Source organism: Megascapheus bottae, chromosome 30, assembly GCF_031878675.1.
Source record: "Megascapheus bottae isolate mThoBot1 chromosome 30, mThoBot2.hap1, whole genome shotgun sequence".
NCBI lineage: Eukaryota > Metazoa > Chordata > Mammalia > Rodentia > Geomyidae > Megascapheus > Megascapheus bottae.
Window position 1 is genome coordinate 8,158,718 of NC_143538.1, and position 16,209 is coordinate 8,174,926.

At 48.4% G+C, this 16,209-nt stretch overlaps 2 protein-coding genes across 4 annotated transcripts in view; both read left to right on the top strand.

Annotated features, from left to right (window-relative positions):
* Cers3 (ceramide synthase 3) overlaps positions 1-8,284 on the top strand; it is a 44,266-nt gene extending 35,982 nt beyond the window's left edge. For both annotated transcript variants that reach the window (XM_090321534.1, XM_090321535.1), the window contains exons 9-11: positions 1,997-2,103; positions 2,562-2,715; positions 6,984-8,284. In XM_090321534.1, the coding sequence (XP_090177660.1) occupies positions 1,997-2,103; positions 2,562-2,715; positions 6,984-7,139 (417 nt within the window). In that variant the 3' untranslated portion in view covers positions 7,140-8,284. The remainder of the gene's footprint in view (positions 1-1,996; positions 2,104-2,561; positions 2,716-6,983) is intronic.
* Positions 8,285-13,640: 5,356 nt separating this feature from the next.
* The window catches only part of Adamts17 (ADAM metallopeptidase with thrombospondin type 1 motif 17), a 113,329-nt gene continuing 110,760 nt past the window's right edge, over positions 13,641-16,209 (top strand). For both annotated transcript variants that reach the window (XM_090321340.1, XM_090321341.1), the window contains exons 1-2: positions 13,641-13,722; positions 13,934-14,298. In XM_090321340.1, the coding sequence (XP_090177466.1) occupies positions 13,641-13,722; positions 13,934-14,298 (447 nt within the window). The remainder of the gene's footprint in view (positions 13,723-13,933; positions 14,299-16,209) is intronic.

Sequence of the window (16,209 nt, forward strand, 5' to 3'; positions counted from 1 at the left end):
TAATGGAAATTACTTGAAGCCATTTCAAAGCAAGTGGTCACTGATAAAATATTCCCCTTGTTTGGCTGGGAATGTAGCTTAATGGTAGAATGCTTGCCTAGCATGCATGAAACACTGGATTCCATTTCTCAGTAACACATACACAGAAAAGGCTGGAAGTGACACTGTAGCTCAAGTGGTAGAGTGCTAGCTTGAGCAAAAGAAGCTCAGGGACAGTTCCCAGGCCCTGAGTTCAAGCCCCAGGACTGGAAAATAATAAAAAAAAAATTCCCTGTGTACAGACTTTCATCTCTCTACACGTGTATCTTCATTAGATACGTAAATCCCATGGTAAAAGTCAAGGTCAATGTCATTATATGTGCTGTCAGTGTAGCAAATGTCTGGAAAGCAGGAAGACTGGGCCAGCTTTGTCATGTGCACTTTTCTGAGCACAGCCTTCTTTGCTATAATTGCTTATAATGACACAGGAATTTTATACTAGTCTGTTGCTTCTAAATGTTCTTGTTAGCCTGCCTTTGATGTGTGTCCAATGCAAAAACACTTCCATTGTGTGACTAAGAGAGGGTGGACGTTCAAACCCCACCCACCCTCCTCTCCCCTGTCATTGACATAACTCTGGAGAGATTTGAGCAAATCACTTATTGTTTTTGTTTTTTTTTCTCCCCAGCTGTAACCTGAGAAGTCATACTTACCCCATACAATATATTGTGAAATTTAGCTCATTATTTATTTGAAGAACAATAAAATGTGAAATATGGAGATTTCTTCACAGGGAAACGAGAAGTTGTTCATGTTGTTAATGATCATGAATCATTCTCGGGTCACAAGTCATGCTGTAACTTGAGTCCCAGCCCCCGGCAGCGGGTGGGAGAGAGGACATTACAGGCTGATGGTTAATACTCTCCCAAGGATGTCCTGTCCCTTGTCCTCTTGATAGTGAAGAGTTTGCTCTCTCAGTCAAGTTCTAAGTGAACCCTAGTACCGTTTGTGTCTGTGGAAGCCTTCCTTGAAGAGAGAACCCATTTATCTTTCATTCCTGAAGACAATTGGTGGTACATTCTCTGCCGGGAAAAATATCCTCAACCCTTAAAATTCTTATCCCTGCCAGACCTTCTATCTTCTTGATGTATTTTCCTACCCCCCTCCTAATTTTCCCATGCTGAAGTTTGGACCCAGGAATCAACATTTATTTGTTTGTTTGTTTACTTGTTTATTTGTTGTCAGTCCTGGGGTTTGAACTCAGGGCCTGTGCACTGTCCCTGAGCTCCTTTTGCTCAAGGCTAGCGCTCTACCACTTGAGCCACAACACCACTTTTGGCATTTTCTGTGTTTGTGGTACTGAGGAATCGAGCCCAGGGCTTCTTCATGCTACCATTAAGGCACATCCCCAGGCCCGACTCAACACTTTAATGTACCCTGATGGGTACTTACCATTGCCTCTTTCCACAGTCCAGAGGGTGTTGCATTTTCCTCTCACGTTCCCCCTTGGCTCTGGGCTACCCAGGACCATACAATAATGTTTTCAGCACACCCACACCACACCCTTCTCTCCAGTTCTCCTTTTGCCCACAGACGCCATAAGCAGTGAGGTCATGCATCGACTGAGCATTGAGTGCTTACACCTCTGTTTCCCCCAGGACAGAACCCAGCACTCACCTCCCACGTCACTGCTTGAAAGCAGCCACGCCCAGGGCACCACCGCCTGCCTTCAGGGCACCTCTCCTCCCCACTAAATGGCCATATTAAACAAGTGCCCAAGTGAAATGTGTGCCAAGGCCGATTGTGCTTTTGAAAGCCATATGGAACACGTCAAGCACATCAAGATTGAGAGCTTAGATGGGGATGAATGCTTGTCATGGTGGCTGATCTTATTGAATCTATCCTTCCCTGCATTTTCCCCATATTCTAAAGCAAATCCCAGACATCACATCATTTTGTTGCTCAGTTTTTTTTTTAAATGCACTGTCTATAAATTTAATTTCTTCTTTTTTTTCAGTCTGCGAAGATGTTTTCTTATGCTGGATGGAAGAAAACCTGTAATGGCCTCTTTTTCATCTTCTCTTTAGTATTTTTCATCAGCCGCTTCATCATTTATCCCTTCTGGTAAGTTGGTATGCTGAAGTGGTCTTGGTGCTGGTACTTCTTACATTCATCTCCAGTGGTTTAAAGTTTCCTGGAAGAAAAGAATCTGATGGAGCTATATTTATGACTTCATCAAAAAATTTAAAAAGTGTAACTTACATTTCTATACAAAAATTATAGTGTCTAACACAGACACTGATGGCATCCACTTGTAATCCTAGCTACTCAGAAGGCTGGGATCTGAGGATCGTGGTTTGAAGCCAGCCCAGACAGAAAAGTCTACGAGATACTGATCTCTAGTTAACTAGCAGAAAGCTGGAAGTAGGACTGTGTGGCTCAAGTAGCCAAGTACCAGTCTTGAGGGGGAAAAACCAAGTGAGAACTCGAGGTCCTGAGTTCAAGCCCTAGTATGGACACAAGACATTGTGTCCTTGTTGAAAATTTGTGAGTGCTTTGACCTTGCCTGTCTTGTTTTTCAGGATTCTGCACTGCACAATCATTTTGCCTTTGCATTACCTCAATCCTTTCTTCCCGTACATCCTCCTCAACCTGCAGCTCATTCTCCTTCAAATTCTTCACCTTTACTGGGGTTACCTCATCTTGAAGATGCTCAATAGATGTATATTCATGGAGGTAAGGGCTGTCCAAGTATTACTGCTCTGAAGTGACACACTTCAGCTATTCCTGGGTTCAAAGTGAGGTCTAGCTGGTGGAATGCTAAGTTAATCCAGAGTTTTAATCAGAATTCTTTCTTTTTCTTGATGTGGTGGATTGAACGCTGGGCTTTGTACATGCTAGGCAGGCATTCTGCCATGGAACTATTATTTGTTATTGATAAGATTTTTCTCTATGGTACGATTATGTTTTTCATAAGTAGATCCCAAAGGTACTTGAATTGCTTGTAGAGGCTGGGGATATAGCTCAGTGCTAGAGTGTTTTTGGAGCATGCACAAGGCTCAAAAAATTGCTTTCATTACAGGGTCTTTTATTTTCAAATTTTGAAATCCAGAAATACGATCGCTGATCTTTGAAGAATCCTACAGTTAGCGTCTGCTCTATTATGCTAATGAGTAATGGCTTCCATCTCAGAATAGGGACTGAAGAAGATACAGTCAGTGACAGTAGGGAAATCTCACCTATGACTAACCAACGCATTGTGATGTATAGACTGCATGGAGGGACTAGGCCCCGGACACTGGCCGTGCAGGAAAGGGGGCAGGACATGGATTGACTGAGGAGTCCAGGACCAGGCGCAGTGAGTGAAAGCACATCAGAAAAGAAAATCCGATCTCTCTTTTTACTTGTCTTCTTGCCTTGTAAGGCGAAAATTGCAGCTGGTGTATTTTAGGGTGCCTCCTTTTTTTCAATGAGAAATTGAGTAAAACAAGATGGCTGATAATTACTCTGATGAATTCAGTTTCTGATGGATTCATTTTTCTACACCAGTAGTAAACACATCTCAAAGACCACTGAGGTTTGCCACATGAAGTAGGTGTCAGTCATTGTTCCCGGGGTGCTTTGTTGGTTTGTTTGTCTTGGCCATCACTCAGTTTCTAGATCTAAATAGCTACATTGAATCAACTCAATGTAATTAAATTACGAACACGAGCCTGTTTTCTTGAACAATTGACGTGCCCAGAAAATGAACTTTCATGGAAGTTTGCTCATGAACTCTAGTTCATGAGATTTCTCACCAGTTGTTTTATGACCCTTGAAACCACTGTGGCATGACTGCCACAGCAGAGACAAGGTTAAGAATGAGATCGATTGACCATTTATACGTCCGGTAGTTGGTATAAAGGGAGAGCCCCCAGGATCTTGTGGCCCCACAAAAAGACTGTCCCCTTATTAGGCCTACAAGTATCGGGAGAGTAACACTGGCAGGCTTGTTGGGATCCATTGTGATTTTCACATTGTTCATCTCTCGTGGGTCATGCCAGGCCCGAGTAGAAACCCAGGGGCCTGGAGCCCCTGGGCGGACGAGAATCCCTGCTTCCTTCAGCGAAGCTGTTTGCAGTTGAACTTGACTGCGGTGGTGGAGGCCCACAGCCATAACGCTTGCCGTCTGGATGAGTTCAGCTGGCTCGCACACCCCCTCTGTTTTCTGCAGCAGTGGCAGCGCTGGCTGTGAAATCAGCTTCCCCCTCCAAAGCCATAAAGCACTGGTCTGAAGAATGGGGTTTGAAGGCAGAGTTGGATTGCAAAGGAGAGGAAAGGCACGGGACAGGAGCTGAAATTCTTAGAAAAATAAGTAAATCCGTTTTCAACTCTACTAAGAAAACACTCAGCAGTTAATGCAGCTTTAGTTGTTAGTGAGGTGACTAATTCTTGGATGCATTAAAAAAATGTCTATGGACCCACTACTGAAAAACAAAGGTTATTTTTAAATCTTAAAGACAGAGATTGAGTAAACAGTTTTGAATGTACAAATGAATAAGTGATTTGTGTAGGTTACAGAAGAATTATTTTTGGTCTCTATGGATTTGTCCCGCATACTTAAAAGAAGAAACAATTATATTTTCTAAAGCTAGCATGTTTTTATATGTCACATCTTATGTGTAGACACGATGAATGAGAAATTTCCTCCATTTGCTTTCATTCCTGAATATCTTAAAGTAACATCATTTTAATGTTGGAATACTGGCATGTATGGAGCCTGCTCAGCAAACTGCTGGCAGTTTGCTGCTTGCTTGAAAGCAAGACTTGGCACTGACACTTAGATTCCTATCACATGGCTGGCTTGATGATGAACAAGCAACCCACACGTCCACCAGCAGACAAGCAGGCTGACAGAGTCCCCTTTTGCAAGCATGTCAGGTGTGCTTAGAGAAGGAATACAGTTTGCTTTTGCTTCCTCGTACTTAAGAAAACTTGAACATCCATAAGCTTTCATTTTCCTTTCACTAAATGCCACACCTCTGAGTCCCAGCCAATGCCAGTGTGTCTCTGTGACATCTTCCACTGGTGAATAGCCAAGACCTGCAGAAGGAGCAGAGCACGCAGCCACACAGGCCTGGATGGAGACCTGGGCCCCTTGGCAACCTGCCCCAGCTGTCTGCACCTGGCGGGCAGTGTCTCCGCAGCTCCTGGAAGGTCACGTGACTGTCCTGCCCTGGAGCAGGCCAGTGAGCACGAGCAGAGGGAGTCCCATGTCAGATTTCCAGTGGCTTCCAGACAGAGCTCAGGCATCTTGTCACTGGAGTACTTTACCTTTTTCTCTTGGCCTTCAGTAGTACACAAACAAGCCAAGTAATAAGAGATTAAAATAAGTGATGCACCTGTTTAACTTACTTTAAACTGCTTAGTTGTTTTCTAATCCCCCTCTTCCTTTCTTTTCCTTTTCCTCCTCCTTCCTCCTTCCCTCCCTCCTCCTTCCTTCTCCTCTTTCTCCTCCTCTTTGTCCTCCTCTCCCTCCTCCTCCTCCACCTCCTCCTCCTCTTCCTTCTCCTCCTCTTCTTCCTCTTTCTTCCCTTCTCCTCCTCCTCCTCTTCCTTCTTTGTATTGAGGCTTGAACTCAACACCTCACTTTACCACTGGAGCCACCAATCCTTTCCACTTCAGTTATTTTTCAGATAGAGGCTTACATTTTTGCCCCTGTATAGCTGGAGCTTATGCTTTGAGGTAGGTTCTCACTAACTTTTTGCCACAGCTGGCCTCAAATCTACAGCTCTCTGATCTCTCCCTCTCAAATATCTAGGATTAAAGGATTGAGCTGTGTGCCCAGGCCCTCCCAAATCACTTCTGAGCAAAGCCAAGAGGTAGCTAAGAGTACAGGTTCCAGCTCCTTTGTCTTGCATAAGTCTGCAGCAGCTGGTGAAAGGTGTGAGAATGCTTGGCTTGTAGCCAGGTCTCTGCTGTGGCTTCTCAGTTGACTAGGGTGACTCAGGTTCCATCCTCAGATGTGAAGGTGCCAGGAAAGAAGCCAGCCTGACACCCAGAAAGCCTCCAAGCCCTGTTCCAGAGACAAGCAGATGCACATTCCACAGAGACAGACTCTGAAACGAAGCATTATCAACCTGGTCTCAGCTTATATTTTCTATATTCCTAACTCTTTATGTAAATTAACAAATCTGACAAATCTACAACAGTGGAATTTAGAAACAGGATGACAAAAATAACACAGCTGAATCGTTTGGCTGGTAAGATTCCAAATTTGAGCTGAGCGCCAGTAGCTCATGCATGTCATCTTAGCTATTCAGGACGCTGAGATGAGATTTAAAGATCGCAGTTCAAAGCCAGCTGAGGCAAAAAAAAAAAAAGTCTGTGAGACTCTCATCTCCAAAGAACCAACAAAAAGCTAGAAGTGGAGCTGTGGCTCAGGTGGTAGAGGACCAACCTTGACTGAAAAGACTAAGGGACAACTCTTGGCCCGAGTTTCTATTAAGTATTTTAATTTCTGGAAAGTTACTTGCAATTGTGAAGTGTTTTGGTTTTGTTTTTTGGTGGTTGTTTGCTCATGCTGAGTAAGGCTGTATTCCACAGCCTTTCTCCTCCTCCTGTGATTTCAGCTGATTAGCTGAACAACTTTATATTTTTTTCTAGCATACCTAAGTCATTCTTTTTTCAAATGATGGGTTGTGACTAATTATGTTGTTGTTTTATTTTCATTTAGTTTAAAATATTTTTCTAATATTCTTTGAGCCTATCCTTTTTAGCCACCACTTTTTTAGTATTAAATTTCTCCCAGCTCTGAGATTTTCCTATTCCTTTTTGATACCATTGCTTTCTAGCTCCCTTCTGTGGCCGTCTGAAAATATGGTGTACGTAAGGCTGAGAAGCGTTTTAGATCTGTGTTGTGGTCTGCCTCGGCTAGGTGTGACTGTGTGGGGATTCCGTAATGGAGTCACGCGTCTAAACTCCCTGGAAGCTTCCACTCACAGCCAGTTCTTCCCCCCATCTAGAATATGCAGGATGTGCGGAGTGACGATGAAGAGGAAGAGGAGGTGGAAGATGAGGAGGAAGAGGCAAAGAACCCCGAGAGCAAGGACATAAAGTGTGTGAAGAATGGATTTGGGGACAGCAGGCCCCTCACTCACAATGGTCAGCACAGCCGCTAGCGTGAAGCCCTGGCAGCCCCCTGCCCACCAGGCTGTGCGCTTGGCAGGAAGCCTGGCCAACGGGACCCACTGGGACCCCATCGTGCCCTTCTTTCTTTTGGAGGGATCCCCTGTGTCGCCCAGACTGACCTGGAACTCACAGACTTTCTGCCTCAACCTCCACCGAGCTGGGATGAGAGGCGTTCACCATCAGGTCCTGCCTTTCCGTCTTTCTGACCCTCTTCTCCCCACCCCCTCCACCCCCCTCCCCCCCGGCCCAAGATGCTGTTAACTAGTGTGAAATGTTAAACTTACGCGCGTCCATGGGTTTTTCCTGCAGCTAGAACTCAGCCTTGCCCAAGATTTCAAGATTCCTCCCCGTTTCAGTTCCACGGATGTGCCATCCGTGCACTTGAACTGGAGACTTGTGACTTTCAGAAGATCCCTTTGTTTTCTGGTCATTTCGCCTCCCCACCCCCCTTGTCTGTGCCAGTGTGAAGGAAACCCACTTTCCCAGGGTGCATCTGCCCACAGACCACAGACACCGGGCTGGCTGGCTGTGCCACAACACCAGAGAGGGCTCCGCTCCTGGGCTGGCACCACCGTCTCCTAGAAACAGACTCTCCACCCTGGGCCCAAGCAGATGGCAGGGCCCTGAGCATATTCCCTTGCTCTACCCACCCCCACAGAAAGGGCAGGGCTGGCAGACCCTCCAGGAGGGAAAGTGGGGAAGGCTTGAACTCATGGCTCCTTTTGGTGCCCTGGTCCCTGCTGGGGTCTCGCACATGTCCTGAGCGCGCTGTCAGTGTGCCCTCCTGCCCTCCTTTAGCCCCAGCCTCCCATCGTCTGGGTCTGCTGTTTGCTTCTCCTCGTGTGCTGGCAGCCTTATTCTAAGCCCCCACCAGGAGGGGTTGGGGCTGTGGAGCTGCAAAACCAGTCCCGGCCGGGACAGGCCAGCACACTGACGAGGCCTGAGGGTTTGGGTTTTTAATACAAACATGTGCTCAAGACCTCCAGGATAAAAACCCTCAGAATTTTTTTTTTTTTCCTCTAGTCAAATCCCTTGTTGAAGAATCATAGGAAGAATGGCGTATGCAGTCTCAAGGTTCCTCTGTGTACTATTTGCTTTTGTGAATACAATGCATGCAGTGTGTGTATGTGTGTGTGTGTGTGTGTGTGTGTGTGTGTATACATACATACATACATACATACATGCTGTGTAATGTCCAAATGCTCACTTTAGAGCAGAGCTGTTGTACTTATTATTAATATTATATTATTAATTGGATGGGAGAAGGTTAAACGAAGGTATTTGTTATGTTACGAGTTCACCATGTTTTTCCTTGATTTCTTTCCATTTTTGTCTCCACACGGAATCACTTCTCACTGAAGGCAAACTGTGTATGTCTAACTTCTCGTGGCTCATTTGGTTGTTGAAAGTAACACTGACATGGGGATTTGCACACATCTGTGATACAGCTGAGGCACCAAACGATGTCTTTAGGGTTTGACATGCATTTCTGTCACACGCTCAGGACACTGGGAATTCAGTTTACAGACTCGCTCTCTTCCTAGAACACACTAGGACTGAGGGTTATGAGGTAATTTGGTAAAATTCTAGATAACAGTGTCACCAATATTGTTGTCATCAGAGTGTCTTACAATAAAGAAAAAAAAGAATACATTTCCCCAGGCATGGTGTCTGAAAAGATTGGGCAAACACTTTGCTTGGCTTTTAGATGATTATGGACCTCTATGAGGTCATACTTACTTTTCTTTTGGTCACTACTGGGGCTTGAACTCAGGGCCTTGTACTCTGACTTGGCTTTTCACCACAACTGAAAGAAGAGTCCCACCATAGATTCTTTTTATTTTTGCCAGCCCCAGGGGCTTGAACTCAGGGCCTGAGCACTGTCCTTGGACTTTCTCAAAGCTAGAGCTCTGCCACTTGAGCCACAGCACCCCTTCTGGTTTTTATCTGTGTATGTGGAATTGAACCTAGGTTTTCATGCATGTCAGGCAAGCACTCTACCACTAGGCCAAACTCCCAGCCCCCAGATTCTTAAGATTCTTAAGAATCTTTATTGTGTGTTGCTTACAGAAAATGTACTATAATTATCTGAAAAAGAAAGATAAAGATCTGAGGATTGCTGTTTGAAACCAGTGAGGGTGGGTGGGTGAGGGAGAAGAATCCAAGAAACTCTTATCTCCAGTTAACCACTGAAAAGCTGGACGTAGAGCTGTGGCTCAAGTGATAGAATGATAGCCTTAAACAGAAAAGCTTAGCAAGCCTAGTACATAAAAACAACACCACAAGAGTTACCAGCCAAATTCATAATCATGTTTGGGAAGTTTAAACACACCTCTTAGTATCTGATAGAATAAACAGACAAAAAATAACCGGTAAGAATAGATTTGAGTAGTGAAATGAACAAAATCGACATAAGTCATGTGCACAGATTGCAGAATACACAGTTTTCAATTGCATATCAAACTACAGTATGGAGGTGGTCACACAAAAATTTCTAAGGCATCTTACAAGTTTAAAATAATACAGACTTTAAATAGTCACTAATCACAGTGAAATTTAACAGAACTCTGTAACAGAAGTAGGAAATTTTCCATAGATTAAAAAAATGAAACAATGTACTTCTAAATAGCCTACAGACCAAAGTAAGTGTTTTGTTTGTAGACATTGGCAAACCTGCTCTACAATGTATTTGGCAAAGTATGCCCCTTAGAATAGTTCAAAAAGCCTTGAACGAAATGCACGAGGGAGGGAGGGAAGAATGGCTGCCCCATATTCAGGATTAAGATAGAGCCACAGTTGTCAGGTAATGTGATGTTGGCACAGGAAAAGACATTCAGGTTCCAGGAATGGAGCAGAGACTCCCTGGCTGGGATTGTGGCCTAGAGATACAGGGCCTCCCTGCCCTGTCCTCTATGCAAGGGCCCCTGGGTTTGATCCCCAGCAAGGAGAAGGGGGTGGGAGGAGAGAACAAATAGGAGGAAGCTGAGCTTTTTAGCTGCTCAATTTTATGTTCCAAACATAGAAAAGCAATTCAGCATAGTTAGGAGAGCCTTCACAACAAACAAACTCCATCCCAAACATGACAAAACTCGGTTCAAAATGGCTCACAGGCTTTGGTGTTAGGAATAAGACCAGAACCTTCTAGAGTAGAATTAAAACACAGACACAGACACAGACACACAGGGGGGGTGGGAGAGAGAGAGAAAGAGAGAGAGAGGGAGAGAGAGAGAGAGAGAGAGAGAGAGAGAGAGAGAGAGAGAGAGAGAGAGAGAGAGAGAGAGAGAGAGAGAGAAATCAGGGAACACTTAGGTTGGTTGGATATTAAAAACAGCTCTGCGAAGCGCTTCCTAGAAAGATGACATTATAGGGGCAAATATTCACAACCACGTTATTTGATGAAAGACTTAGATGCAGAGTGATTAAATTACTTTCAGAATGATATGTCCCACCATATTGATTTTGAGTGTTATTTATTTATTTTCACGACGGACAAAATAGTTTCATTGTAAGCATTCCCAGACCCAGACAGAAGGATCTGACCTGAGGCTTTCTTCTCATGAGTATGAGAAAGGTCCTTTTCCCTTTCTGTCACAGCCAGGGCCCAGCCAGAACCCAGGACTCACACAGCCTGTGTCAGGAGGCTCAGATATTCCCTCCTGAGATTTAAATGGGCCCTCACACCCACCCTACAAAGCTTAGCATGGAATCACCCCATTGTAGAGTTGGCTGTTTCATCTCGGCCATTGTCCTGGAAGCTGGTCCCCAACGTGGCACCCATGTCTGGCTCAGATCCTCAGCCCCTAGTCTCGCTGCATGTCCCCACGAACACTCATTCTGCCAATGCTCAGTGCCAGTAAGAAACAATCCAGCCACTCCCTCACCGTGGTTCTGCGCAGAAACTGTTCATCCGTGGACACATCCATGTCTGAGCTGCTTCCTCTGGATAGGCCAGAGCTGTCCAACCAACCCAACCTTGTCGTGCTTGCTAGTGAAAACCTTCCACCAGGTGGCGCGCAAGTTCCTTTTAAGAAATGGCAGGACAGAGAAGAACAGAACAGAAGACAGACAGAACTGGGAAGACACTTGTTCTTGGCATATAGTTTGGGATTTGGGACAAAGGCCTCGAGGTACTTGGCCAGGAAATGGACCTCTCTACCACTGCAAGTGGAAAACTCAGCAGGGGTTGATCAGGATCCTTCCTGGCGTACAGAATAGGCGGCTGGCCACAGGCTCTGCCTCAGCCCTTGGTGCCTTGAGTTCTTCTTCAAGCTCTGCCCCATTGCCAGGAGGTCCCACAGAGCAGGACAAGGTCCTGGAGGCATCTCAGCTGGCATTCATGCATCCATGCAGGCCTGACACTGCTAGTCTTTTTTTATCTTTTGAGGCTGGGTCCCTGGGACATTCCAGGATCTACAATATCCTTGTGCATCTCAAGTTCTGCAACCAAGATGGCCAGGGGGCCAAGTGAGAGGTGCACAGCCCAGAGTGACTGGGTGAGACAATGAGACATGTTCCTTGAGTGCTGGACTGGGACAGTTCTGGGCTATGCTCGGTGAGAATGAGGAAGGATGATTTCAAAAGAGGGTGACTGCCCATCTTGGACAGAAGAAGGACAGCTGGTTGGAGCCTACAGTAGAGTTGATTTCCAGATTTGGGGAAGAGTCGAGATGGAGAACAAAGGCTTCTGAGATGAGTTAAGGATCTGGCAGCTTCTCCTGCAGAGAGGAATGGAAGTGGGTAACTAACTCGGCGCACTCTAGTGCGTGATACCTGGAGATAGGGCATAGGCTCAGCCATGACTCCTTATCCCAGGGCTTCACTCCGGTTCCAGCCCTGGGGCAGTGGAGGGAGCTCAGAATAGCCTTGTCTCTCCAAATTGTGTCTCTGTTGCTCCCTCGTGAGTCAGGACCACATGTGGCCACCAGCTCCAAAGCTGATCATAAGATTCCCTCACTTTTTATTTGCCAACACTGTACTTTCAAGGAGTAAGTGTATGAATCCAAAAGCATGTACCGAGTACCTTCTTTGAGGGTCCATTGAGCTTAGTGAGTTTCTATGCTAGCAATTTAGATCTTTTTTTTTTTTCTTTGTCAGTCATGGGACTTGAACTCTGGGCCTGGGTGCTGTCCCTGAGCTCTTCAGCTCAAGGCTACCGCCCTACCCCTCGAGCCACAGTGTCACTTCCTGTGTTTTGGTGATTAATTAGAGATAAGAATCTTACCAACTTTTTGGTTCCTTGGCTGGCTTTGAACTGTGATCCCCAGATCTCAGCCTGCTGCATAGCTAGGATTACAGGTGTGAGCCAACGAGCCCAGCTAAGACTTTTTCAGTTTTTATTTTTTGGTGCTAGCACCAAAAACTCAGGGTCTTGCACTCTTACTTGGCTTTCTTGCTGACAGCTGGCACTTCATCACCTGACCCATGTCTCCAGTTAGACATTTTGCTGGTTGATAAAGAGTTATAGCCAGAGGTCAGCCTCCTGAGTAGCTAGGCCTATGCCACCACATCCTTAATTATGTCTAGTTATGTTATTGGCTAGCTATTCTTCAAGACCTTCAAGGAGTCTACCTGAGACTTCATTGTACAGAATTACCTAGCAGGCCTCTATTATTTGTATTTGGGTGAAAAAATTTTGTTGCTTGGGTTCAAATTGTTTTTCTACTCAGTTCTCGCCTCTCCTGACCCATAAAATCTACCTCCTTCTTTTCCTTGCCTCTCTCCCAGGATTCTTGCTGTTAGCAGTGAGCAGTGCTTGGCAGGAAATCAAGACTACAAATTCTAACCTTCAACCTAACAGAAACTCTCCGGGTAATTTAAGCAAGCTCCTTACGCTTCTTTCTCAGTCTGGAAGAGATCATGCCCATTTTCCTGAAGTGTCACGAAGTGTGAGGGCTTGGGCTAAAAGCACTAAGGATAATGGTAATCTAGTACAAACTCAGCAGGGCTCAGGAGTCTGGGCTACAAGAAAATCAAACTTGGTTTTTGTTGTTGTTGTTGTTGTTTGTTTGTTTGTTTTTGCTGGAGATGCAGAGAGAAAAATGCGTGTTTGCATGGAACCGGCTGGCTGGGATGATCTCTGAGGTCATTTCCCCAAACTGCAGACCTGGCCTGGGGGGTCTCCCAGGCCCCTGCAGGGTCGCTCAGCCCCAGCTGGCTCTCGGCCGCCACCTAGCGTCCGGTCCCCGCTACTGCGCAGAAACCACGTGTAAGAAAGTGCTTACAACCTAACTACGTCCTTGGGTTTCAACCAGTTTCCTCACCAATCAGGGAGCAGGAGGCGGGGCGAAAGGCTGCAACGGCCCAATCACGTTCCGCCTTCCGAGTGGGGGCGGGGCTTGGAATTTACCACGTTGGGTTTGTCCGCAGCGCTAATTACTTTTTTCCAAAGGCTCCGCCGGGCTGCACTCGGGCAGGCGCCGCCGCCGCCGCCTCGCGCTCCTCCTCCGCCGCCGCCGCCGCCGAGGTCCGCGGGGCTGCGGGTCCCCGGTACCATGTGTGACGGCGTCCTGCTGCCGCCCCTCGTGCTGCCCGTGCTGCTGCTGCTGCTGCTGTGGGGTCTGGACCCGGGCACGGGTAAGCGCCCCGCTCCCTCTCCGCGCGCGAGGACCGATGCACCCGGGCGTCCGGGCCGGGCTGACAGCCGCCCCCGGGGAGGGGGGGGGGCTGAGGGGACGCCGAGGCCCGGCGTGGCGGGGAAGACGGGCAGCCGGGACGCGGGGAGGGAGGGAGGGAAGGAGGGCGGCACGGGGACGCCGGGCTGACCCGAGTCCTGTCTCCCCCGCAGCGGTGGGCGACGCGGCGGCGGCCGACGTGGAGGTGGCGATCCCGCGGCCCGTGCGCCCGGACGACCTGCACCTGCCGCCCGCGCCCGGAGCGCCGGGACCCCGGCGACGGCGGCGCCCCCGCGCGCCCCCCGGCGCCCCGCGCGCCCGGCCCGCCGAACGCGCCCTGCTGCTGCACCTGCCCGCCTTCGGGCGCGACCTGTACCTGCAGCTGCGCCGCGACCTGCGCTTCCTGTCCCGGGGCTTCGAGGTGGAGGACGCCGGCGCGCCCCGGCGCCCCGCCGAGCTCTGCTTCTACTCGGGCCACGTGCTCGGGCACCCCGACTCCCTGGTCTCGCTCAGCGCCTGCGGTGCCGCCGGCGGCCTGGTACGGCCCGCGCCCCCTCCGGGTCTGCCCGGGTCTGGACCGTGGCGACGCCTGGGCTGGGCCCTCCCCCCGCCCCAGCCCAGGAGGACGGGGGTGGGGGCGTCTCCCCACCGCTCCCCTAGCCTCCTGATGGCGTTTACCTGACCCCCCGCCCCACCCCATCCCCGGGGACCTCAGGTCCCCAGCCAGGAGGGCGCCCGCCCCGGCGGGGAGCGCGGCCGGCCACACAGGTGTGCGTGCGCAAGGGGTCCCGAGCTCCCTTCGCTCGAGGCCCACTTCCCTTCCTTTCAGGTCTGGGTGTGCAGGTCCTGGGGCTTGAACTCAGGGCCTGGGCGCTGTCCCCGAGCCCTTTTGCTGAAGGCTAGAGCTCTACTACTTGGAGCCAGAGCTCCAAGCAGCTTTTGAGTGTGTCAGTGGAGACAAGAGTCTCACAGACACTGGTGTTTTGTGTTTTTTTTTCCCCCTCCCCGATGGGCATTGAACCACGGTCCTCAGATCTCAGCCTCCTGAGCAGCGAGGATTATAGGTGTGAGCCACTGGCACCTGGCTGCGCCTATTCTTTCTGTATACAGTTAGCAAACTCTTATCAGGCACTGCCAGGGAGGTCTGTGAGGGTACTGACATGGGTGCTAAGACCTTATCCCTGTTTCCCCACTCTCTCCTCCCTGAGACCCTTGTCCTGCTCTATTTGAAGCACCCATGAGACTTGATCTGTGGGACAAGAAGGGCTGGTGTGTGTGTGTGTGTTGTGTGTGCCCTGTCTGTGCTCACACTTGGCTCACTGTTGCCTAGCCAAACCCTTCTCAGTGCCCCCAAGGAGTGCACATGGCTAGCAGCTGGGCTGCCCCCCCTGCCAGGCTTGGTATCATGGAACATGGCATCTCTTGCTGTTTTTTTCTCCATAGCTTGTAATAATCAACATCTGGGCAGGCAGTTTCTGATGTTATTTTCTGTCTGCTCTTCCCAGGCATAAGAAATTTCCCCTCTGCCCTCTGACTTGCACCATCATCTAGAATTTTCTGGCCCCATCTCACATCTGGCAGCAAAGCCAGAAAGTCAGGGTTAAGGGTAGGGTTGGGGTGGGGGATAAGATGCTCCAAGGTTTTCTGTGAGACCATTTCTTTCTTAGCACTAGAGCTGGGGTGGGTCTTTGGCTGTCATTTCCTGGGTGAATTCTCTTCTCACAAATTCTTTGCTCTCTGGCTTTAGGGCGCGATGTGCTTTTGCTTTCCTGGGTGACGCTGGCAGTTTGGGTGAAACAAGGAACTTGGTATAGACCATGGGGTGGGGTGGAGGTGGGGCTGGTAGCCATTACTGTGGAGTTGTGGCCCAGGAGCAGGGCAGGCGGGCTGTGGGCTGGGATGGAGGAAGGCTCAGATCACTGTAGGGCCTGGGTCAAGGCTGTATCATGTTCAGAGAGGAACTGGAAGGCCCACATCATTTTTTTTTTTTTTCTGTTCTTGCCAAAGAGTTTTGAGTCTGGGTCACAGCACTGTACTGTACATGGAAACATCTGAATCCCATTTGCTGCGGTTTCGTGAGTTTCTGTAGAGGTCAGAGTTTATACTTCTTGGTGTAAAGTTTCCAGCGAGGGGCTGTCTGTGAAGGGGTTGGAAATCTGGATAACATTGACTTGAAAGTTCTCAGTGAGTTGAGCCGCTGAGCCTCCTGGCAGATGGCAGACAAGCCAGCATTCCCTCCCCCCCCAACTCTGTGCTGCTGTTTAGCACCATGTGGGGGCGCTGTGCCTTAGAAAAAGGAACCCAGCCAAGAGGCAGAGGTCAGCTTGTACCAGTGGTGGGTAGACCTCTTAGAAAGACTTGAGATGTTAAATTCCAGCTTGAGCTGACTGGTCTGTTGTTTAGTCTGCCGCCTTCATCTTGTTCATGTGAGTTGGATGTTGGACTCTTC